The following is a 26,494-nucleotide window of genomic DNA, read 5'->3' on the forward strand; positions in this document are numbered from 1 at the left end:
CTTGAGCATTGAGAGCCTGGAGAGACAGAGAGGGAAGATAGAATAGAGACACTAGCAGGTGTTGAAGATAGGGAAAATCATTAGAGACTGGGTGGCACAAAACAACAAGGCAATTAGGGGAAAGTGTGTTTAAAGGCAAAAGTAAAGAACAGAAAAGAGTCAGACAGAAACTCAAACAATCTGATTCTTTTTTAATAAGCTGGAGCTCACTTATTTTTCAGCTCTTTATCCTCCTTGTTTCGTACGGATTCTCCTTTCTCGATCATCCCCTTCTTCCTCCCGTTTTCCTCTCTGACAGACAGTGCCACCATGGAAACTGGAAGCCCTAGGAAGATACAGTTCACCGTCCCTCTACTGGACACCCACTTGGACCCAGAGGCAGCTGAACAGGTAAGGTGGAGGGAAAGGAGGCAGGAAGAAAGGTGGAAGGAGCAGGTGTGGGTAATATGGGACTTTTAAGGGATTCCTCTTTGCATCAGTGAGACACGATTAGAGTACTACTCCCACTTTTTTAAAAAAACAATCAAGATGACTAGTGAAGATGCAAGAAAAAATTGCTTTATACTTGGAACGATTTGCAAAATCTCTGAACACATATTTAAAGCATATGTAATCTAGCTGTCAAAGCAAGCAGGTGTAGTCAGAGCTGAGCAGCTGAGCATGCTACATCCCAAATGCTGTAGTTTACACTGATGAGTAACTGCTGCTTTAAGTAGACCACATTTTCTTCTGTGCATCTAATTAGCCTGACGTATGTTTTGACTACAGCTCTAATGTGAAGATGATGAATTCATAACTGATTTTTCCATCTGCACTCACAGTGAGCGGCTTTACCGAGATGCATAGTATCTCAGCGGTGGTTAAGGGGGGGTGCCGCAGTATATTGATGTCTCTAGGAGGTCAGTGTTTTTTTTTTTTCATTAGTGACTGACTGCTTGTATCCTACAGCAATGAAATGCTGACAGGGTGAATGAATTTTACTCATTCATCATTAATGGACTTTTTCTTCTAAGGTAATTTAACTGCACAACTCAACTTGATTTGTGGCAAACACCACTTTATGACATAAAAAAAGAGAACTCCTGTTAGTGTCTGAAGGAGCTTAGTGAGTGCAATCCATCCTTCTGTTGGGAATATAGTGAAAAGAGGTGTCCCATTTTCTCATTTTTATAAATATAACATGAACAGGACAGGTCGTTCATAATGAATGAAGCTCAAGTAAAGCTGGCAAGGATTTAGGAGTCTGGCTACACTCTGTCTCACTCGCTGCTTTTCCCGACACTAGTTTTTCCCTCGCTGATACTATGAAACCCAAAGGGAAGGTAGATGTTATGGGTGTGTGTGTGTGTGTGTGTGTGTGTGTGTGTGTGTGTGAGTGTGAGAGAGAGAGGGAGAGTTTGCTCTTGTGTAGAGATTTCAGTTTGAGAGTTAAGTTAAGACATAGAGCTACTGTAGCAGGTGGAGAATGTATGACTACAAGCCTCAGATATGAGAAACTAAATATGAGATGGCTGCATCTGCTGGTGTGTACATGCATTTCAGTCAGCGTAACATCAGTTTGACATACACACACGGAGTCGTATACAGCAAAATAAGACAGTTGGCACAAAATCTGGAGCCGTTTCCAGTCTGGTTTGGTGTCTACTTCTGCATGAAAACAATTTGTGCTTCTTATATAAAGGAGAACTAATTAAATGCAATGTTTAAGAATAAGAGCACTCTCTGACATAAAGGCAAATTACAGGATAGACCTGGAGCCACAGCCCCTGCAGTGATGATGTAGGCAAACCCAAAAGATCCTAGCTCCTCCCAGGATCCCTCGATAACAAAATCAATTGTTGCTGGATGATTGCAGAAAAATTGCCATTTTTGTTCAGGAAGGTAATCTTCACTTATTCACATTGACATGCAATTGAAACCATCATAAATAAAAGATCAAGCTACACTGGTCACATGATCTCAGTGTCACTTCTACAAAGTGTTTGATGACTTGATGTTGAGCTTTTGGAGTAAACGCCTCCTTAACAACACGTAAAAGGTCACAAATTTAGAAGTGGTGTTTTTACTTATGTACTGTCAGTGGGTAAAGTTGAACAAGGTAAAGCTATATCAAGCTTTTATTAGTTAGAGAGTTTTTTTTTCTGGGACTTTACTCACCAAACAACTGCTTTAATTTGGGGCTTTAACAACTGTTCTCTCTAATAAACTGTATTATCCTTGTCAGAGTTGGTCTCTTCTGTGATGAAAATACCCAATTTAAAGGGCACCAGTAGTGGCTGAATGATTTCATATGTATACATATTAAACATGTGCTAAATCTAAAGCTATAGCTTATTACCTGTGGGAGATTTTGGATATACTGGGCAGTGCTGTCCACATATCCTCATGTTCTTGTTCTTATGTTTAAGAATAACACTATACAACAGGCAGGTGACAAATTACAGGATACCTGGAATAACCTGGATAAACCAGGGTCAAGCAGGACAAACCTGACTTTTTGGCTAACCAAAAGTTAGCACCACCCATGATGTCTTGATAAAAAGTCAGTGGTACTTTTTGTTCAGGAGGTTAATGTTCAATGTCTTTAACACCTCTATCATCAGAACATAAATTCAGGGAATATCTTTTGGATAAACATTGTTCATTCCTCCACTAAATGCACACATAATGGGGATGTATTGTTATGCTATTTTACTCCAGTTTAAATCATAGTTTGGGTCGCACCAGCTACTCATAAATCAATACGAAGTCCTCTGTAATTCTTAATAAACACTTGGCTCATCTCATAGTACCAGTTCTGCGTTCGCTCCCAGCCAGCGAGCCGGGCTCTTACCCTTTAAAATTTGAGAAAAGATTGCGATCATTTCAGCCTGAAGACTTCTCATGATTCATTTTCCTGATAAAACCATGAGACGTGAGCACCAGTTATCCTGAGGGAAACTTGGGAGGGAGCCAGTTACTAAATGGTAGCTTGATTAGTCTTTCACTCACCCAGGCTGGACGACGGATTTACAAATAAGAAACACTGCCAACTACACTCTACAAAAATATAAACGCAACACCTTTGTTACTGCTCCCATTCCCCATGGGATGGACGTAGAGACCTAAAATTCATTCCAGATACACAATATAACCATCCCTCCCAAACAGTGGTCACAAATCAGTCCAAATGTGTGGTAGTGGGCACATCTGCTATATTGAGATAATCCATCCCACCTCACAGGTGTGCCACATCAGGATGCTGATCTGACATCATGAGTAGTGCACAGGTGTACCTCAGACTGCCCACAACAAAAGGCCACCCTGGAATGTGCAGTTTTGTCTCACAGCAAAAAGCCACAGATGCCACAAGCAATGAGGGAGCGTGCAATTGGCATGCTGACAGCAGGAATGTCAACCAGATCTGTCGCCCGTGCATTGAATGTTCATTTCTCAACCATAAGCCGTCTCCACAGGCGTTTCAGAGAATATGGCAGCACATCCAACCGGCCTCACAACCGCAGACCTCGTGTAACCACAGCAGCCCAGGACCTCCACATCCAGCAGGTTCACCTCCAAGATCGTCTGAGACCAGCCACCCAGACAGCTGCTGGAACAATTGGTTTGCACAACCAAACAATTTCTGCACAAACTGTCAGAAACCGTCTCAGGGACGCTCAACTGCATGCCCGTCGTCCTCATCGGGGTCTTGACCTGACTCCAGCTCGTCGCCGTAACAGACTTGTGTGGGCAAATGCTCACATTCGATGGCGTCTGGCACGTTGGAGAGGTGTGCGCTTCACGGATGAATCATGGTTCACATTGTTCAGGGCAGATGGCAGCTGAGAATGTCCCAGTTCTTGCATGGCCAGCATACTCACCGGACATGTCACCCATTGAGCATGTTCGGGATGTGCTTGACCGGCGTATACGACAGCGTGTACCAGTTCCCACGAATATCCAACAACCTCGCACAGCCATTGAAGTGGAGTGGACCAACATTCCACAGGCAACAATTGACAATCTGATAGACTCCATGCGACGATGTGTTGCACTGCATGAGGCAAATGGTGGTCACACCAGATACTGACCGGTTCTGGGTCCCCAGACCCCCAATAGCGCAAAAAACTGCACATTCCAGGGTGGCCTTTTGTTGTGGGCAGTCTGAGGTACACCTGTGCACTACTCATGATGTCAGATCAGCATCCTGATGTGGCACACCTGTGAGGTGGGATGGATTATCTCAATATGGCGGATGTGCCCACTACCACACATTTGGACTGATTTGTGACCACTGTTTGGGAGGGATGGTTATATTGTGTATCTGGAATGAATTTTAGGTCTCTACGTCCATCCCATGGGGAATGGGAGCAGTAACAAAGGTGTTGCGTTTATATTTTTGTTGAGTGTAGTTTCAAACAGTTATTTTGCTAAATCATGTAGCACCTTCACAATATGTGAAATGTTCTTAGTAACTGACTTCAGCAGTATAATGCGGTGGAATATAATCATTCAGAACCATAAAATGGAAATACCTTCAGACAGCATGAGTAAAAGTTCAAGAGGGGGTCCATTATATTGTTGTAATAAAGAACACGAGGCATCACAGGTGCTGGAATTGTTTTTATTGATTTTAAATGTAATAAAAAATGGCCACCTTTCACAGGTAAGGTGAAAACATGTTGGGTTGCACTGCTATGGAAATTACATATTACATGACAGGTATTACACTGGTATTTGTATTCACACAGATCACTCTTTGTGCTGCGCTGTCATGGCATAAATGATTAACAATACAGAAGAAGTTTGCAATCATTTAACAGTGACTGAGTCTTAAAAAACAGATTAGGGTTGCAACAGGGCTTCAAGTGTCAGGGTTCTTGTAATCTATATAAAATATAGAGATAATTTGGAGATTACAGAGTTTTATAACATATGTGAATACATTTCATTAGTAAACAAACAAACAAACAATCTTTGTCTCAAACTGAGTCTGTTGGGATCTGGTCACGCTTCACGCTCTCAAAATTTCTGCAGTGCATGTTCTTTTTCTCAACATCCGGCTTTGCAAGGGTATCTGTAGGATGCAGACGTAATTTCATGTGTCTGTCTTGTTTGTGTCTGAGTGTTGGGGGAGTTGGTGTTGTCTGTATTTATTCAGTTACACGTCTGATTCCAGGCTGCGGCCGTTCAATTTAAGACTTAAACGGCTCGCAGCCGTGTGTTTACCTGCTTTCTTTCACGAGCAGATAGATCTCCTTCTAGGTTTATATGGGTAAAACTTGCTTTACTGTTTCTGCAAAGACTCAAGAGAGTCCTTAGCTCACAGCCTCAATAAGCATGACCAAAAGCGTGCCTGATTGCCACTGGGACTTTACATTTTCAATTTATTCTAAGACCTCTGCGAGTGGCCTCTTCAGCCTGTGTGGCAAGCTGGCTCCCAAGTGTGTGGTTTTATACAGTGTATATATTTATTTATGTGTTTGTCTTTGTGTGGGTGTATATGAGACAGACGAACAAATCAGACAGTCAGATATAAAGAGAAAGAAAATAAACAAAGGGAACCTCCAGATATAATAAAAAAAGAAAGAAAATGTGTGTTGTGTTTGCACGAGCTCGTACGAATGTCACACCAGGAGGTTTCACCCACGGTTCAGTAATCCCAGCAACCTGACACCTCCCAGCATGGTGAATCAGCCTCCGTGGAGAACTGTGCACCAGACAGAGGAACCTCTCTGACCCTTAATCACCAAAACACACACACAAAAAACCCAAACGCTCGCTCACTCCTCTTATCCATAATACAGCACAATCATCTCATATTATAGCCGAACATCTGACGCTGGACCTGACAGAGGCCAAGACCAGATGGTGTCACATGAACAAAAGCCGTTGGACTCGGGAAGGGTAACTATCCCACTCCCCTGACATTTACACACCTAATGCTTCTGTGACATAATAGGCAGCTGGGGGCTTGCACAGCAGCAACTACAACCACAACAAGAAGATGGAGGGGGCTGGGATTTGAGATTGGTGTTTTTTGTGTGTTGCAAGGTTTCCACCATAAAAAGTTGTTAAGCACGGCAGCTGCGACCTGCCTGAGGGGAGAGGACAGGGGTTTGAATTTAATGTGCAGCGCTATCCGCTAGCTAAATCTGTGGCCCCGAAGGAGCAGCAGAGCTGAATCAGTGCAGCTTTGTGTGATCTAATACTTTTGTGGCATTCTGCTTTTTAATTTTCTCTCTATGTTGCTTCAGTGAGTGTGAATGAAGGTAGTACTTTGATTTTCTTGCAGTAAATCAAAGTAGCATTTTACTTTCTTCTAATATTAGCTAACACAGCTAATGTTAAAATGATTTTTGTGCGTTTGCATGTAAGCAGTAACTCACAGTTTCCTTATTTTGTGGAGTGTACCTGCCCTGAGCCAAGTGTAGAAACAGACCTCATAATGTCGTCTCAGTCGTGCAGTGCAGGCGTACCAAAAGGAGAAAATAATCTGCATATTGTAGTTAGTTGCTTTTAGTGTTCTTTCAATGTTTTTATATTATTTAACATATCATTTATATAGATGGATGGATTTATATAGATTGTACATATTCTATTATTTATTGTAACAATAATACTCATAGCTGATTGGCTGTTTATAGTAGTAGTTCAACAGTTATCGCTGACAGATGTAGAAAATTGTTTCTGCTTTAATTTCATCACATTGAATCCAGGATATGGTAATTGGGTGATAGCATCTGTTCTCTCCTGGCGGTTTTATGGAAGTCATGCGGGAGTTTTATGTCGAGCACATAATTGGCATACTCAGACTGGGCAGTTTTCTGACAGATCCACTATGGAGCTCTCCTGTACACGAGCACCTGGACACTTGAGTCATAGCTGTGAGCACAGGGCTACTTTGTGAACACCTCATTATCCTAAAGGCATAACTGTCACGGTTCTGGGTCATGTTGACCCAGCTTTCTGTTTCTCATGTTTTGGTGTTTTTCTAGATTATGATTAATGATTTGATTAATCAGTGATACTGTTTTGATTATGATTATTATTTAGTAGGTTTTGGTCAGTGTCAAGTCTGTCTCTCTCTGTCTAGTCCGTGTTTTAGTAAAGTGTGTTTTGTTTCCTGTTTTACTTTGAAGGTTCTTGTTCCTGTCTGATGTCAGTGTTCCAGCTTTAGGTCTTATTCCTTCCAGCTGTGTTCCTCTTCTGTCTCTAATTCCTTGATGACTCCCTCAGTGTATTTAAGCCCAGTGTGTCTTTGTGTCAGTGTCGTGTCGTTAACATCTTCTACTTTCATGTTAACTATGTGTTCTGTCTGCTTGCCTGCCTAGCTAGTTTGGTTTTTGTACTCCCAGTTTAGTGAGGCTCCTGTTCTGTTGCTATCAGCAATAAAGCTGAGTCTTTTGAGTTAATGTCTGCCTCCGAGTCCTGCATTTTGGGTCCTGTCTCTCCTTCTGCCTGCACACAGCCATGACAATAACCGGAAACCTGACAACGCTACAGTCCTGACTCACAGAAAAGCCTTGATCCATCATCAGTCCAACTCATTATTTTACCTCTTCCCCTGCTGCACTGATCGAGTCACACCAGACGGATTTCTGCTGTTGGATTACCGTTGAGGGAAATTACCTTCAGATATGTAGGTTTGCTGATTGTGGATGAGCAAAGAACATTATCTGTCTCACTTTGTTTTAGTATTTATGCTAAGAAAAGCAAGCCCAGTGTTTCCAGCTAAATTTTGAGTGATGAACTTTGTGGCTTTCCCCAGGAGGAAACATAAAATATCTAAAAAATTCACATATTCCTTGAGTGCTATTATTTGTGAGGAATTAATTGGAGTATTTATAAGCTGATTAACAGAGTTATTTCAGTTGTGTAAGGATCAAATCTTATTCATTGTCCTGCAGAGAGCTCATATTAAACTCCATCTTTCATTTACATGAGCAGCGCTCGCTTGAAGAAGCTTCGCTCATAAATGAAAGGAATATTCCCTGTTTAGATGATGAATTGTGACATATTGAAATAATTTTATTATGGACAATTAAGTGCTGAGACAATGTCCGTCCTCGCATTCCCCATGCAGGTGGTCTTTGTTCTTTACTGAGAACATAGCTATTAAACACCTTTCCTTTATTGCCTCAGGGAGGCGATTTCCAGGAACAACCTTCAAGTACAGCAGATTATCAATGGTCATTATTTAATGAAGATGAATGCCATACTTGCCACTGATGTGCATTTATTTTTAAATTGTGCAAATTTTGATTTGAGATCTTTAAACTTCTTCTTTGAGTATTTTTGTCTAAACAATGTAGACAAAGTGCCACAGATACGTCCCGATTTACACTTTCCTTTACAGAGCACAGGAGCTGAAATCATGTTTCTAGCCTTTTCTAAACCAAACTAAGCTTTATTTGTTGTATGCTATCTGACAATTTGGCCTGAATAAGCTGGCAATGCCATGTAGTCGGCTAGCTTACCAGTGTACTGGTAACTGACTGTCTGGGTGTTAATAAATTACATTTTTAAAAAGCCTTTCGGGGGATTCATCTATCCAGAAGGTGCCATGTTGCATCCGATTATCACATTGTTAAGACAGGGGTGTCACTCTCAGCTCAACATTTGTCGGTGTGCAGAGATATTTCAACCAAAAACAAATTTAAATGTAACCGAATGTAATATTTTTAGTGCCCTTACAAGGTCATTTTTAGTGCATGAACGTTATCAGCAAATAAGAAACACAGATCTAGAGGACGTTAATTCTATCACTCACTCACCTGAAACTTATTATTATACACAAACCTGCAAGTTGTGCAACCAGCATCACTTCAACTTTGAAACATGCACTTGGTAGGTCGTAAGCCGAGGTGATATTCTTACTTTGTCTAATGCTGCTGCAGGTGATTTGTCAAGGCATCAATGCCAAGAGACACCATGTGTGTAACGGAGAGACGGTGATGGCATCTGACAAAGTGTACTGAAACATGGCCTGCATGACAACACTTAGTGGGGATTAGTAGGGAGCCTGCAGGCTCTCTATAAAAATGGCTCCTTAACTTGCAGCTTTCAAGTTAGTAGCAAAGATTAGCGCGCTCATAACTGAGTGCTTGTTCTCCATCTTGTTTTAGATTGTCTCAGATGCTTTTAGAGTTCAAGTGTGAGAACAGAAGTGTCTCGCTGTTTGAGGAGACTCCATGTAAAACTGTCCAAAGAAGTGTTTTGTTCCATTATTAGTTTGATCACATACGATAACTTTCATCCTGTAATTTAAAAGGGACAACATGGACCATAGTCTTAAAATAAGTATTGTACTCATTCAGAGCTGAGTTTTATTTATTTTTAAAGACATTTTCCAGTCATTGTTTGAACGATAGCTGTTGCTGTTCCAGCATTACAAAAATTAGTCTCACTGTTTTTCATGTAAAATGAAGTCAAGAGGAAAAGAAAAATTCTAATGGTGGATGTAATTTGTCATTTTTAATCTTATTTTTGTACATCCAAACAACTCGCGGGCATCGTTGTAAGAAGACTTTGACCCTACCGCCTTGTGGCCTGACCTACATTTACCAGTCAGAGGTGTTTTGTTGGCCGCTCCCCACACATCAGAAATACCAGGCATGCACAGCCTTTCCTGCCCACCCGTCACTTTCACAGGCTGTTTTTGTTCGTTGTTGTGAAGAGCGCAAAAGTCCATTTTAAATGGATTGTGGGCTGAAAGGCAGGCATGGCGGTTTGAGGGGGGTGAGCAGTCCAGTAAGCTGGGTTATTTATGCGAGTGAAGGATCAGTGAGTTTGCTCTGCTGCCGGGTGAGAAGAAGGATAATGTCTTTGGGAATAATCACTTCTACACAGCCATGCCTGTTTGTGCTTTAATGTGAGCTGGCGGGGTGGATTTTCTGAAATGGTAACAAAACACACACGCACAGGGCTTAAATATTAGTGCAAGATGTATAGTATACACAAGAGTGTTTTTCTATTGCGGCTTTCTCGATTCTGAGCCCTGCTTCTCATGAGGTTAAGTAAGCTGCAAACATACCAGATAAATCAATTAAGATAATATGTATTCTTCAGGGGGAGAAATCACTTAAATTACTTTGAGAATGTAAAATTTATTGTCATTTAAAGGGACATTACACAAAATTAGCTGCAGTCGTGAGTGCTATTCCTAAGAAACCTTCCACATCGGATCAGCAGCCCATATGCCAACGAAATAGGAAAAACTTGCTTCATATAGTGAATCTTATAAGGCTTATATGATTTACTCATGAAAGTGGCCACTTTCTCATTACTTTCATATGTTGTTTTAGGAAGTATCCAAAACATACCAGTTTCATTTATATAATTTTCAAGCGATCTTTTATCTGTTTTCACTCTTATATGCTTTTCATACAAGTTTCAAACAAGACAGATACAAACTTTATAAGATTTATATATATCTTTTCCATATGGGAGGCCTCAGTCACACAGAGTTAGAGACCAGCCACCCAACACCACCTGGCAACCTCTGATCACTAAGGACAAATGTGAATTCTCCAACCGATTGGTGAGGGGTTTCTGGAAGCTGCTTGTGGTCACCAGGTGACCAAAACCTCCTTTTGATTGCTTTGATCGCTAGTTTGCATGGAAGATGCTGACTAGTCTGCTGGCACTCATCAGCTAACCACCAGGCGGTACTGAAATATACAATACAATGCAACTTTATTTATATAGCACATTTAAAAACCAACGATATACCAGAGTGCTTTATTTCCATTCATTCTGTGTAAGGCCACATTTTGCTTTCTCAGTGAGATTTCAACAGAAATCGAAGAAAAGCGCCAACCTGCAGTCAGACAAGAGGGCAGTGATGCCTGCTCAGTGCTTCATTCGGTCTTGGCTATTTGGCAGTTAATTTTGTATATGCTTGTATGTGATTTTGTACTGAACAGGTATTGTACTGCATAGTGGCAGAGAGCCCAATGGGAAAGTGGTGAGCATTGTTGACTCACAGCAAAACAGTTCTGGTTTTGAGCCTGTTTGTCAGCTCAGGTCGTTCTGTGCAGAACAGCTAAAGTAAAGGTGTGGATCAGTGGTTGTTCTTCTCTCTGTATTAGTGATGTGATGGACTGCTGACCTGTCCAGACTGCACTTGGCTTTTCACCTGATATCAGCTCGGATGAGCATCAGTGACAACAGATGGATGAACTGACTCTCACAAAATTAGCAATTTGGCTGCTTGGATTTATTAGTGTTTATATACAACTAAAATCTTATCCAATTGACACAATTTTCACACAATCACTTGCAGAGGAGCCAGCTTGTGTTTTGACACAGCGATTACTGTGAAAGCAAACTACCATGAGCATTTATACAACACAAGACAGATGAAAAAAAATCACAAGCCTAAAGAGAAGGCTGCAGTCACAGGGAGCTCTCACTGACACGTGTCTCAGGATATGAGGTCAGCAATTTTCTCCAAAGTGAAGTGTTCAAAGCAGTAAAATATCTGCCTGTATGTTAACAGAAAGACATTCGGCGTCTCCTCTCATTCAGGGATTTCTTGTGCTCCATGGTAGTGATTTCAAAGGCAATGAAGCCTCTTCAAATCTGAATACCCAATTAGACTTTGCCTCAGCGATACAACTGACTCTGCTCATTTTTCATTACTGCACATTATTTCCATTGTTACGTAGTTACATCTGTATTCCGTCTTTACGGAGTGAAGCTAATCAATTTAGGTCTATACCCGTGCACAGCTCCAATTGCTGATTTATTATATGTGAGTCACCTCAGGGGAAATATTACTTTTGCAATAATAACGTCTGCAGAGACCAGATAGAGCAACAATCCAGAAGAAATAAGTCTAAAACAGCTTTGTGCACTTTTCAGCCTCACCAAAGACTTGAACTCAAACCCGTGCCACTGATTTAATCACTGATTCTCATCTGACATATTTGTTGTCATATTTGTTTTTCTCTGATACAGCTTAAGATATTGTTAAAACTCTCAATTTTTGATCAAATTTGGATCTTCTGAAGTCATTCGCTACTAGCCCATTTAATTGTAACAAGAATTACCACGTGATGCTACACTGTGTAGCCTGAGGTTGACTGCTCTGTTTTCAGTGCACAAGCAGCATTTAGGAAAGATGCACGGAGGACAGAAGCAGACATGACATGCAGCATTAGTCAGCAACCCCGTTTGCTATGTCTGTGCTTTTGTGTGCACCTGTGTTTGTGAATAATTGACTGTCTGTTTAAATTCCTGCTCTGTTTAAATTACTATATCACAGCCTTTTTGTGAACAAAACATAATTGAAATGTCATCATTTGATTTTGAAGCCAAAGGGAAATTAGCAAGCTATGAAAGGTGCTGTACTCATTTCATTCACCAATTGCACGTCTTTGCTGTCATGTTGGGTCTAAAACGATCCATCAGCAGCAAAAAAATGCAGTTTAGGTTGTGGGTAGATTAAAGCCACCAGTCCAGCGGGTCTGTGTTATGAGCTCAGAAATATAGAAATCTTTGAGAAGAAACATTTTCCCATTGAAACGCAAACGTTATACTCCGTGTCAGACATATTGAGTCATTTTACAAAGCACAACATATCTGAATATGGTCATCGGCCAACAAAGGTCTTGATGTTTGTAACATTTTTTGATGTGGTTCATGCATTCAACAGCCAGTTTGTTAGGTACACGTTTGCAACTGCTCATTAATTCAAATATCTAATAACATGTCAGCAACTAAGTTTTAGGCATGTAGACACTGTTGAGGTGACCTACTGAAGTTCAAAACGTGCATCAGAATGGGGCAGAAACGTGATTTTACATGTGGCATGGTTCTTGATACCAGACAGGCTGATGCAAGTTCTTCAGAAACTGCTGATCTGTTGGGATTTTCCTGCACAACCATTTTTAGGGTTTACAGAATATGGTCAGAAAAAAAAATACAGCAGCAGCTCCCTGGGAGAAAAAGCCTTGTTGATGCCAGAGGCCATAGGATAATGATCAGACTGCTATGAGCTGATAGGAAGGCAACACTAATTCAAACAACCACTCATTGCAACCTACATGCTACATTTTTCACCTGCTCACCAAAACTAGAGGATAAAATACTGGAAAAGCATTCCCTGATCTGATGAGTTTCAAATTTACAACATGAAAGCTTGGCTTGAATCACCTGTTTAGGCAGTGGTGTAACAGTAGAGCAGGGTTAGGCAACTCCAGGCCTCAAGTGCTGGAGGTTTTAGATGCGTCCTTGATCCAATACAGCTGATTCAAATGGCTAAATTACCTCCTGAACATGTTGTGAAGTTCTCCGGAGGCCTGGTAATAAACTAATCATTTGATTCAGGTGTGCTGACCCAGGGTGATATCTAAAACCTGAAGGACATCAGCACTCAAGGCCTGGAGTTGCACACCCCTGGTATAGAGGATATTTACTTGCACATTTAGTGGCCCTTAGTACCGCTTGTTCTGATGGTTCCTTCATTGGGATAATGTGCCTCCACAGTCACTAGATTTCAATCCAATAGAGCACCTTTAGGATGTGGTGGAACATGATGGGCATCATGGATGTGCAGCTAACAAATCTGCAGCAACTGTTTGATGCTGTCATGTCGATATGGACCAAAATCTCTGAGGAATGTTTCAGGCACATTGTTTTTAAGGTGAAAGCAGCTTTGAGGACAAAAGGGGTCCAACACAATATTAGTAAGCTGTAGCTAATAAAGTGTAAAGTCAGTGTGTTTCATACAGGAATACAAAATGCATGTACTTTAATATTTTGTCCCAGAATGGTCTCTAGCACAGTCCACAGTGGTAGAAGAAGCTAGTAGGAGGCGGCATGCTGCCCTGCTGCTCTCAATGCTCAGCACTGCAGGATTGCTGTTGTTCAGCTCAGGCATCTTCAGAGTGTTTAACTACCAAACACAAAGGTCCAGGCTGGTCTGACAGCATCATGCAGAGAACAAGGATACTGAATTGATCATCGGGCAAACAAGTCTAGACTCTTCCTCATTGGTTAGTTGATAAAATATGAGAAATTGCTGTAGTGTTGCTTAGCATTTTGATGGGTAGAAAAAAAAAGCATAAAAATTGATGGGTGTGGCTGTGATAACGTAAAGCATAAATGCCTGAGTTATTATGTACCAGTTAATTATTTTTTAAAATTTGTGAGAACATCAAAGATCTCAAGGTTTTTTTCAGCCCAGTAAAGATTAAAGTCGCACTTTAAATTGTCGATTTCTCAACCTTTTTCAGATCAGAAGACGAAGACCCACGCCCGCCACTTTAGTGGCATCCAGTGATCAATCATCACCAGGTAAGGAAACCCAAACACGCACACTATATTTGTCACTTGTGTATCAACTTACTCTGTGTTCATTATCTGTGGGCTGACATAATGACAGGTTGTTAAGAAAGCAGAATTTGGCTTTCTTTAAGCACAGGAGAGACATACATACAGTTCTGAGAGCTATGGTTTGAGCAGCAAGCAGCTGAGCTGATATTATGCTTTTACAAGTGTTGCTAACTATTTTATCCCTTATTGTGCTAAATGACAGGTGAGCAGCAGTCATTCACATTACAGAGGACTCTTATCAGGTGTGTGCACAGTAGCCCAACTATATTCGCATAATGGAATTAAGCATTTTGCCGAAAGGCTCAGCTTACCTGCCGGAGTCGTCTTTGTTTGCGCCCTTTTGAGTGACCTCATTCAAAATTATGAGATAACTGCATTTTTTACTCAAGGCTGAATTCAGTCTTAGAATTTAAAAAACAGCACTGCTGATCCACTCGGTCATTTGTAAGCAGACTCATTCATCTTTGCTCGAGTGTGTGCACATAAAGGCTTCAAGGTCAGTCAGGTACCATTTCCATTATTTTGGGTGAAACCACTTTTCACCTTGAGAAAGGTGGTTTAGGTGCTTTCGTCTCTTTGTTTTTTACCGTTATGGTAATGAAGGGTCCCCTTATTCAAAAAAGTGACGAGTTAATAAACCTGCACAAATAGAGTTTGTGCAGTTTCACAGATATCACAACTACATGCCTAACCTCCCACAGCTCACAGCCAAACCTGTAATTCTTACCTTAAAGCACTTCTTCACTGAAAATCTTACTATGAGATGCAAAATTAATTCAGGCCCACTCTCAGTCAAATTACCTCAATTACAGTACTGTATGTTTCACACTGATATCTTCTCCTGCTTGTTGTGACATTGCATCTAAACTCTATCATGCACCAAATGAATCTTCCTGCTGCAACAAAGCAAGATAAAACAGCCTGGTGCGCGTCCTCTCATGGGATCTAATGATCAAACACAACACTGGACCTCCTGAGAGTTATCCTGTTATATGAGTCATGCTTCCCTGCTTCCTCTGCTTTACTTTGTTCTGTGAGTGTGTAATGTGACCTACTGCAGAATTAACAGATGATCAGCAGGCAATGGGGCAGAAACAGTCATTTTTAGGTGAGGAAACTGAGGGTTATACTCCCTGCTGAATAAGAAAAAAACAAGTGTTTTGCGTCACTGAGGACCGATTCGGGGAACACAACTATTATTTTCTTCATATCAAAGCATTTTACCACAGAAAGATGACATGTCTTTGCTTTTTTATCTTGCAAAGAACAACAGTCTAATTTGGACAGATTAAGAATAAGTGTTTCCTGTGATATGCCTGGTGTCTGAAAACCACTGTGAAAGTGTGCTCACAAGTGCATGTGCCTCTGCATTTATTTGAGTCAGTAATTGGACACTGAGCATGTGCAGAGTCTCAAAGTCAACCTTGATCTCTGAATAAAAGTGCGGAGCAAAACCTCAACAATCCCCTTAGCTTCATAGATCAGAGACGAGAAAAGAAAAATAAGGAACTCGAGAGGGTGTGCAGAGGAGTGCAGCGGGCAAAGTCATTTTAGAAAAAAATGAATAGGAGGATGAATAAGCATGGACAAAACATAAAAGTGTAATTTACTTACATTTATATTTATTATACTGATTCCAGGGACTGAAGGAAAAAGAGAGAATATGTATGTGTGAATGAGGGGAGACGGGTGGAAAGGTTAAGTCGCAGGTATTAGAGGTAGTGAAGGTGTATGAGCTGATACACCTGGGGTCAGCCATCCAAAGCAATGAACAGTACACAGCAGAGGTGAAGAAAGGAGTGCAGGAAGGGCGGAGTGGGTGGAAATGAGTATCAGGGGTGATTTGTGACAGAAAGACAAGAGCAAGAGCGAAAGGGAAGGTTTACAAGAGAGCTGCTATGATGTATGGTTTGGAGATGGTGGCACTAACAAAAAGACAGGAGGTGGAGCTGGAGATGGAGGCAGATGAGCCGCTGTGCTGATCCCTGATAGAAAAAGATGATACTGACTGCAGGCTTCTGATTTTAAATGTCTTTTAAACATTTTTTTTCTTTCTAAACTTATTAAACGTACTAGAGACCAAAAGGTCTCTTAGGTTCCACAGAATCGTACAGGAGAGAAGTTTTCCACTTATCCCATAATATGGATTTACCTTGTTTTGCCTTAGTGTCACTTAAAATGAGGAATGACTCAAATAGCCCTTGGTAAAGCACAGTTAGCTTGCTAAGCTGGTCTGCAGGAATAGTTTTTTTTGTACCAGCGAGACGTGAGTGATTTCCTGACAGATACACGGTGACAGTTTTTTACTCAGACACATCTTGGGAGGCACACTGCTAAGACACTGTTGCACTACATGCCTCATACAGGTAGTGTTATTGTCACAATGGTGCCCATTTATAAGTACACACTTTTAATTTCTACACTATGATTTTATTATAATAATAATTTATAGCAAATTATTGTCATGGCTCCTTGCTGTGGTTTGTAGATCACTAGTGTTCCTTTCACACCTCTTTGAAAACCATTACTGAGATCTAACTGAGCAGAGAGATTGACAACTTTGCCTCAGGGAATTATAAAGTGTATTCTATTTATCTTTATTTATAATGTAAAAATATAGAAATCAGATAGTGACAAATATATATTTTTCATTCTTTTTTTTGCAGAAAAAACTGGGTACCAGTATTGACCACAGGCAGTAAAAAACCAGCCACCGTAAAATTGGCGATTGGTTAGTGAAACTGAATCGTGACATCTCGACTGGAGCTGTTTTAGCTGTTGGCCTCTTGATGTTTCAAAACAGCATGTAAAGAGCAAGAAGTGACTTTGAGAGCTCAGCAGGCTCACTGGCTTAAAAGCATTAGAATACCCTGGATAATCTTCTTTTTGAACTCTATTGATGCTTTTATTTTATAAACATAACATAGCTGCTGGCTGCTTTCCCATAAACTTTTAAGCACTCCAATTTTATTTGATTTTATTTGATTTTTTGTAACCAAAGGATTCACCCCCTGCTGGCCATTAAAAATCAGGCAGGCTTAAGGCATTTATCCATTGGCTTTACTTTCCAGCCCCACAAGCTACCTTTGTCTTTTATGCTACCTGTGATCCTCACTAGCAGCGGCAAAGACTGACATGTAATCAGAGCCCGAGACAGTTGTACGTGTGTGAGACAGAACACGGATGTGCAACGGAAAGGGGGATGGGGAGCACACATGACGATGAGGGAGAGGAGCTGTGCTGGTGCAGAATTGCTGTGCCCCACATCACACGGATTCCTGCATTATTTAATGTGCTGCAGATTGCTCTGTCCTGTGCACTGTGAACCCCAAAAGCACATCAGAGGAACAGCTATACATAACTGGGACGCAGACTGCAGGCTAAATAATGAGGAAACTGAATTTATTACAAGCGAGTGGTGAATTTCACTACAGCTTTCTCTGAAGAAGAGCTTTACTTACTCTTAGGGTGAGACGAGGAGAGCTGAGTGAAATGAAAAAGAAATATTTGATTCATTACAGTAAATTAAACTTTGCCATAATGGCTGCATCTGAAATTACATGCTGATTACCATATTGAAAGTCTATGAGAGATTTTTCTACCGTATCTCAAACCCAGTGGTGGCCCAAAAATCTCATCACATATTATTTATTGAATATTGCAGTATGCACAAATGGTATATCACAGCTCCATAAATATCTACTGACTATGGCAGCTCTGATATTAGTGCTCTTTAATTAAGGAATCAAGGTTTTAATTGCTTGTTGCACTAGTTTTTAAAAATGTGTTCACATTTCTCCAAATGCAAAAGAGCAGCGTCACTTATGGAACTCTTATATATGAAATACTTTAACCACATAACATGAGCACAAGCAGCAGCAGCTTGTCTTTGTAGGAGTGGATCCTGGCACCTGACACACTTTGGCACATTTAAAACTAGTAGGAATTTCCAACATGATATGATATGATATAATCATATATATGTGTAGTCTTCTGAATATTACACATACAGACCATGTTTCACTAAGAATAAGACAAACTAAATAGCACACTCTTCACAGACCTACCACTTTGTGCACAAAGTAAAAGAACGTATTTATGTTACACTCTATTTTAATGCCATGGATGTTAAAAACAGCGTGATTGTTGTGTTTATGTTAAATCCAAAAGGCGTCAGGAAGTTTTGTGTTGTGCTGTTTTTAGGTGCAGGCCTAAAAACAACAGCTTTAGGCAAGACTGAATCTTTGTACCTAAGCCAAGTGACTACTGACAAGAATACAAATAAGCATATTAAAACAAAACAAAGCATAACAAAAAAGAATGGCGCGTGGGTGTGTGCGCTGATTAAAATGCACATACTATTAATAATAAAGTGGGTTTTCTGTTATATGCAAGAGGAAAGACACTTTTCTGATCAGTCTTTAGACACAGACTTCCAGCCCTTAAGCCTTTTTTTCATTTCAACATTATACGGTTGTTCGAGTTTAAACTGCTGATATCTGCCTTATGCATTAAGTGGCTGCTGGTTTGTTGGGGATTGAGTGTAGGAGGAGGAACAATGTTGCCTTTAAAATTAAAAGCAGGCAATTATTATTTGTCCACAAACCAAAGACTTCACCTCCCATCTTCTCTGTAACCAACAGTAACAAACTGCAACATGAACACAGAAAAACAAGCCTTTCAGATGCAAAGTGTGAGAACAGTGTTTCTTTTTCATTTATTGCAAGGCTGCTTTTTCTTTATCAGATATACCAGGCCAGCTTCAAACAGACACCAGCAGTGCATAGCTAAATTGGAGCGGCTTGGCAGAGTAAAGTGGAGGCAGAAGACCCTCTCTGTTCTCATCTGGCGTCGTGTCAGACAGTCAGCTGGGAGCTGCAGTTATAGACTCATCAGTGCTGAAAAGGCTTTTTTTATTGGCCTTTTCTCTCATTCTGCATCACAGATGGGCCCAACACGAGACAAAACAATCTGAATATCAGCCATGTGAACAATTTTTCTGTTTTACCCAAGTTATTTTTTAGCTTTTCTACTGCTACACATTTTAATAGTTGTGCTGTTTGATTTAATTAAACATTTTAAAACTTGTGCTTATCCCAAATACTAACTTAAATCATCATAAAACCTAAGAAAAACTAAGATAACCACAAATACATTTTGGGCTGCAGTCTAAAATGTCAAATAGTATCCTGCTGCTTGAGGTGATGTCAGAGTGACATCTTTTATACTTCATTTTTGGACGCACAATTTTGGTCCACTGAAGCGGTTGTATTTTGCCAGGCGACCGTCTTTTTTTTCTTTACGTCTACTGAACGTCACAATAATTTTGCAACATGTCTATATTTCACATCATAAAACTGAAATGATTGTTATTTGAGTAAACAACAAGATAACAAGACTGGTATATATTATTTTAGCTGTTATGCAATCAGATGTTACGAGCACATGAATCTGACGAGGGTTGCGTCACTGTTAGGGTAAGGCTTGCACTAAAGCAAAATTAGCTTAACTGTCCTTCTGGGGACCATATTTAAAAAAATTAACAATATATTGTAAGTAATAGGAATTTGAACATAAACATAAGCAAGTTTTTAATTAGGGTCAAGGATGCAGGGGACCATTTCCCCCCAGCCTTCTGTATACCCTAGCAAGTCTTATTCACCCAACCACAATCACATTCATGCAACACTTTTATCTATTTCATTTCACACACACACACACACACACACACACACACACACACACACACACACACACACACACACACACACACACACACGATGCAATATGGGGTTCAGTATCTTAAGAATACTTCAGCATTCAGACTGCATAACACTGTGGGCTCAATCCACCCACCTTCCAATTCCACCACCTGAGCCACAGGTGTTACAGCGAGTATGGATATTGTTTTGTTGTTTTTCTGGCTAATGATAGTTAATGGTTTACACTCTACATAGAAATAAGGCCATAGCCTCTTACTGAGGCAACTTTATCATATATCAACTTTATCAAGCTTTTAATGTGAAAAATTCTACAAGACCACCTTTTAACATATATTTTCACAACCGTGCATCCAGCCACTTTCTTCAGTTTATCATATTGAGGATTGCAGGACATATTTACTCTAATGATAATATTTGCAGCCTCTCATAGCAAACACAGTGAGAGGTTTTAGTGCTGCTCAAGAAACATAGAATACACGTATTTTTTCACTGATAATTTCAGACTGTTTTATCAAACATGATCCAGAGACGTAAAGGAGAGCCCACAAGTTAATATGAAAAACATCCATAATGTCATATGAACCTTCTAAAACTCCTGGGATGCTGTGTTAATAGGATTCGGCTTCACGGGGATGAATCTTTTTTTTAAATGACATTTATTGGCTTTTATACCTTGTTTCTTACACCCCCATGCATGTGTGTGGTGAAGAGAGACAGAGAGAGAGCGATGATGAAAAAAGAAACAAGCACATCAGTGGCATTTTTCAACAGTCTAGCACATACTTTTTAGTGGGAATATTTTGGTGCACACACAGTGCCTTCCCAATGCCTGGGGATGCATAGGTTGCCAAGCAACAAGGTGGTGTCCTAGAAAAAAAAAGTTTAAAGCTGTAAAACGTTGATTTGGATCCAAGTTCAAAACGCTCGCTATTGATCCCGGTTAATGGTTTCACTGTACTCTGGTGAGCTGTATTTTCTTTCCTTCTCGGTTCTTCATTGTTTTGAACAGAGCCGTGTTTCATATATTGATTTTTTATTGAGTTTTTCTTCATCCCGTGAGCTTCAGAATTCATACTTCATATTGTGCTGGACCTGTCCTCTACTGCTAAGTAAAAACTGTATTCAAATAAACAGTGCTATAAAACTCTGTAAGTGATTAACTAGAAGTAAAAATCTTGCTTTTAAAATGTAATTTCAGTACAAGCACACAAGTTTCATCAAACTAAATTAGCTTAACAACAAATAAAGAATATTTCAGTGTTTCAGGCAGCTGTAGCCTAGTCTTTTAGATTCTTTCCCTCGCTGTAAAAGTTTTATACTTTATATGAACATTTTAAAATTCTTAAGAATTTTATGCATCTATATAATATGTGAATAATTGCAGTCAAACTAAGCTCTGCTCAAGAGTGCACCACAGTATGATGTATATTTACTTCCCTTTAAGAGTGTTGCACGTGCTTAGGTGTGTATCTGAGAACAGCTGTTGAGCATATACAAGGGTCTATGTGAAAGATGTAAGTGGATCATAAAAAGAATCCTTCAGACATATGATGAAAAATAAAACATTATGACCAACAATTCTGGATAAAAATGAAGCAAACCATATTGCAGTGCTTGTGGTTACAGCGTGTCAGATAACCATCTGGCTGGAGGTCACCATATATCCACTGTGCTCCACACTGTTCAAACACACAAGTGCTCCAGCGACAGTGCTCTCACACTGAAGAATAAGCTGTTAAAATCAGACTGTGAAATACGTGGAAACTTTCTGTGCAGTTATCAAGTGTGTGTGTGTGTGTGTGTGTGTGTGTGTGTGTGTGTGTGTGTGTGTGTGTGTGTGTCTGCCTTTTCATAATTTAATCCTGTACTTATTCTATTGTTTGCTTTCTCATAGAAATTGATGAAGATCGTCTCCCAAATCAGCTGTACAAGGTAATCTAGTTTCTTGTCTATTAAAGTTTGATTTTGTTGTAACAAGATTACGAAAATGAAATTATGTGAATTCTGGGTTTCAATTTTAAGCTAGTTCTATGTTATAGTAATATCTTCAATCTAAGAGCTCTCTGCCCAGCTGACGCGCAGCGCTGATATTTCACAGGCAGCCTTGTTGAACTCTCCTCGGCAACGGCGAAAAGGGCAAAAGGGAACGCCTACGATGAAAGGTGAGTTATTTTATAAGCATTGCCATCAATACTACAGTAACTGTGATGCTGGTACTTTAAGTATTATAGCACACTTTTGGTGCTTGAGAAACAAATGCAAAAGTCACATTTGGCTTTGGAGGACAATGCTTTATACTCTGTCACTACTTTACTGTAAGACAGTGAAGACTGTGGTAATGACTGAAGAAGAAGGTTAGTAAGCTGCTCAAGTCAAAATGATAATAAGTACCATAAACCAGTACTCTGTGTAATCTCTGTTAAATTGTTGTGTGCTCTTTTGATAAAACACCAACTGATCATAAATCAGCTCTTTATGACTAACACTATTCATTACCACACAGAAAAATATTGTTGCAACCAAAACCTGTCTTCCTTCTCTCACCCCAACCAGTCGCAACAGGCCCCGCCCCTCCCTGAGCCTGGTTCTGCTGGGGGTTTCTTCCTGTTAAAAGGGAGTTTTTCCTTCCCACTGTTGCCACAGTGGTTGCTCATAGGGGGTCACATGATTGTTGGGTTTTTCTCTGTATGTATTAATGTAGGGTCTACCTTACAATATAAAGCACCTTGAGGTGACTCTTGTTGTGATTTGGTGCTATATAAGTAGCACTGAATCCAATTGAAATCGAAAACTATTGCAGTATATTAGTTAGTATTAAGGGTTTTTTTTTTTTATATATTGCTCAGCAAAAAGCTGATGGAACACCAAGATAAAAAAAATAAACTAACTAGCTGACGCCTCATACATACAGTAAGTGCATTAGTTCAAAAAAGTAAATTTTTGGCACAAAATGAAAGATTTCTATTCGCTAAGAGGGTGGCTTGCCAGTGTTAGCCGGATCACTCCACATTTAAACCTCTCAACATTAAAATTGTTATAGAAGTAGTTTTTGTTAAAGGAATCAAATCCAAACGTTACCCAAATAAAAACATCCAGTGGAAGTCCAGGTGTTCTCATTTAAGTTGATGACATGTTGTTATTGGTGTTGAGTGTTATATGTGGACCCGGTCGGCACTCAATCCAACACTCATTCATTTTCCCATTATCTTATGAGAATTCGTCCCAGTTTTTATGTTTTCAGTTTAAAAAGTGGGTCTCTAATTTTGAGATTAAGGTCCTGCACCACATGAAACAGGCAAATTATTTATTTATCTTTATTTCTACTTTTTTGGGGTACTTGGACCCAGCAATTTAATGCAAATCCATTTTTAAGAGACCAATTCAGCTTACATACAAACACAACATGTAAATGGTTTTATGCAAAGTACGTGCAATAACATGGAGCGTTTACGAAAAGTGAATCAAGAGAACATTAAAGACGAGATAAAAGAAATAGGAAGCTCTAGGATATTTCCTTTTCAATTAGTTTTACAGCTAAACTGCATGCTCTGAGTGTGATGAGTCAGTTCTTGCAGAGGAGATAATCAGTGTGCTTTAGTTTCCTACTACAAGGGGATTAAAACTAATAAACCACAGATGGAGGAGGCCGGAGACAGCGATTAAAGAATTCATATCCAAACTCTGATGTGTCTTTACCTGCCCTGTCACTCCAAACTGTGCAGGGGGTTAATTAAATGTTGCCAGTTTATTAGATTCTTAACCCACAATATGTTTTCCACCTACACTTCCCTTCATTTCTGTTACCTTTGTGCTATTCATGACCCATCTTTTCTCCCATTGGCTGCCTTCATCTCACACCTCTTTCTTTCCTTACTCTCACCTCCCTAGTGATTTTTTTTTGCACTTTAAATTTACCCTTTAACTTCAATATTCCTACAAACCCACCTCCTCTTCCTTTGCAAGATAGCTCTTCCACTTATCTAACCTCTTGTCATTTTCGTCTTCTCTTCCCTGCTTTTCTTTTACCTCTTCTGTTACCTCCCAGAGCTACAGTTCCTGGTAGAGCACCACCTGTACAGGCAGCAGCAGGGAGCTGGAGACGAATGCTCCTCAGAGAGCTGCCTGTCAGACCGGCCCAGCCCCGACTCTGTGCCCACGGGAGAGGAGCTCCCCCACGACGATGAGGCCACTGCAGAGGCCTTTGAGAAACTGCGTTGCCAAATGGAGGGTATGTGCGGAGGCTGTCAAGCAGGATTTAATTTGTGTGCTTGCAGCTGCTTATTCAGCAACAGATGCATCCTTAAAATCTGCTACAGTACTAATTTAGGCACAAAGACTAACACTCAACACTTGGTCCACTGAGACCTACCGTATTTCTGTGTTTATGTTGATTTTCCCTTAAGATAATCTTCAGTGAATATGGTCATGAGTGAATATTTATCTACCTCTACAACCTATCAAATCATATTTTGGAGTGATAGTGGATTTCAGTAGGTAGGAGTTATTTGCAAATAACGGGTAAAAAGTACCCTCTACTACTACCTACATTACATACCGTCATGCTTAGCGACAAGCAATCATCATTTCCATCATTACATCGGACAGAATGATCCACCCCTCCGTCTGCATGCATTGAAAAGCCTGAAGCTCAGAGAGCCGCAGAGAGATCCCTCAGCTGCAGAACAAAGAACTCACCAATACCAACAGACATGACATTGACAAAGTGACAGAATGAAAACGTGTTCTGCAAAACAGCTTTGAGTGGCAGCTATAGGCGTGGAAAAGCAGCTATAATTGTGCACCCTATGAGGATTGTTAGCTGAATATTGCTCGGCCTCAGTGCCTTTGCTGTTTTTCAATCCTGTGCTTCCCAACCCTGCAAATCAAACTCCTCCAAAGGGCACAAGAGCATATTTCTGAGAGGCGCTAAGATTTTTGATGGATGAGCATAAACATTTCCTCTTTTCCTGTTTTTTGTAAAATATTTGTTCTCTTCGGATTTCAGCAATTATTTCAATTAATTATCTAACGAGATTTTATAAAACCCTGTGATGTAGTGGACGGCAATCAAAATACTTACATTCACACTCACAGTCATACAATGTTTTGTTGTTAAAATGCCTTTAATTACTTTCAGTTATTACGCTCACACTCTGACGGATACAACAGAGACAATTTGGGGTTCTGAACATTTCTTCATGCAGACTGGAAGAACTGGGAAACAAACTACTCACCTTCTATTTGTAACCAACTCAACTTCTACTTCTTCTCCCTTATTTGGACATGAATATAATACTTGTGTAAATCTGCTTGGTTGCTTTTGATTTTTGTATCTCAGTCAGTCAGTGCAGCATAAGGGGGAATAAATATTGCTTACAAAACATAAATTAATTTATGAATAAAGCCTGAGGGGTGACTGCGGGGGGAAAGGGTATAGAAACGAATGAAAAGATGGTTATGAAGCAGTATGAAGGTCCTAAAGTGGAAGGAGAAGATGGAAGGCCATGCCGTGTGGCATCATAAAAAGCTGAAAATACTGGAAATAACAAACACAGCACATTAATATGACCCTGGGGTGTTCGATAAGGGGAAAAGGGATAAAAGTAAAGAAGAAAATGAGGCAAGAAACATTAAGATGTCTGTAAGGAATGTATGTAAATCGATGATGGATCAGGAGAAAAGGGGGAGGGTAGACGTGAAACAAAGGCATCAGATAAAAATGGGAGAATATGAGGAAATATGCTTTAAAAAAAAGTCAGAATTTAAAAGAATTGTTCGTTTCCTTGTCACGATGTGAAGAAACCACATTTGTCTCAGTATCATCAATAAAAATTTAGCTAGCTGCTTGTTTAGTTTAGCATGATAGACTAGATGGAATAAAACAGGAAATATCTAGTACAAATAATATAGTTAGCTTAACATAATTAGTATATTTTAACTTTTATGTTATTTTGATGACATACTGTAATTATGTTGACACATCATGCAACAAATCATTTAAAATGATTTGATAAAAAGAAAACGTCTTATAACCATCTCTGTTCTCGGTTCACTTTGCTGTCCAGATAAGGAAACACTTTCTCTGCATTATCAAAGAGCAGCCCGGCTGTCCTTGAGGCCCTTTTTAGAGCCAAAACAAACAGCACCAAAAAAATTAAATAGGTCAGGGTGCTCCCAAAGGCTCCATTAGGAATTAACTTTTTCAGCCTCCAGTGAAACCTCACCAAATACAGGGTTTCACTGCAGAAACCATTAGCCGTACCCAGGTAGTTTGGTTTTGATATTTTGTCAGATTGTTGTAATATTCAGTACTAATGTTGACTCTCCTTTAAAAAAAAAAAATCTCCTGGCTTTGCTTTTGTCTGATGACAAAACCAGAGGTGAGTTTTTCGGGGTCAGGGATAACAGTTCAGTGTAATGGAAGGTGGATACAAGGTCACGGCATACAC

General features: G+C 40.0%; 1 protein-coding gene across 2 annotated transcripts in view; it reads left to right on the top strand.

Annotated features, from left to right (window-relative positions):
* The window catches only part of LOC113021901 (protein phosphatase 1 regulatory subunit 1A-like), a 32,543-nt gene continuing 6,049 nt past the window's right edge, over positions 1–26,494 (top strand). Inside the window, exons 1-5 of one of the 2 annotated variants that reach the window (XM_026166731.2) lie at positions 1–390; positions 14,223–14,283; positions 21,940–21,977; positions 22,144–22,207; positions 24,091–24,273. In XM_026166731.2, coding sequence (XP_026022516.1) covers positions 310–390; positions 14,223–14,283; positions 21,940–21,977; positions 22,144–22,207; positions 24,091–24,273 — 427 coding nt within the window. In that variant the 5' untranslated portion in view covers positions 1–309. Of the gene's footprint in view, positions 391–13,417; positions 13,631–14,222; positions 14,284–21,939; positions 21,978–22,143; positions 22,208–24,090; positions 24,274–26,494 lie in introns of those variants that run through there. The other variant, XM_080301569.1, reaches the window with a different exon arrangement.

This window comes from Astatotilapia calliptera, chromosome 5, assembly GCF_964374335.1.
Source record: "Astatotilapia calliptera chromosome 5, fAstCal68.1, whole genome shotgun sequence".
Classification (NCBI taxonomy): Eukaryota; Metazoa; Chordata; class Actinopteri; order Cichliformes; family Cichlidae; genus Astatotilapia; species Astatotilapia calliptera.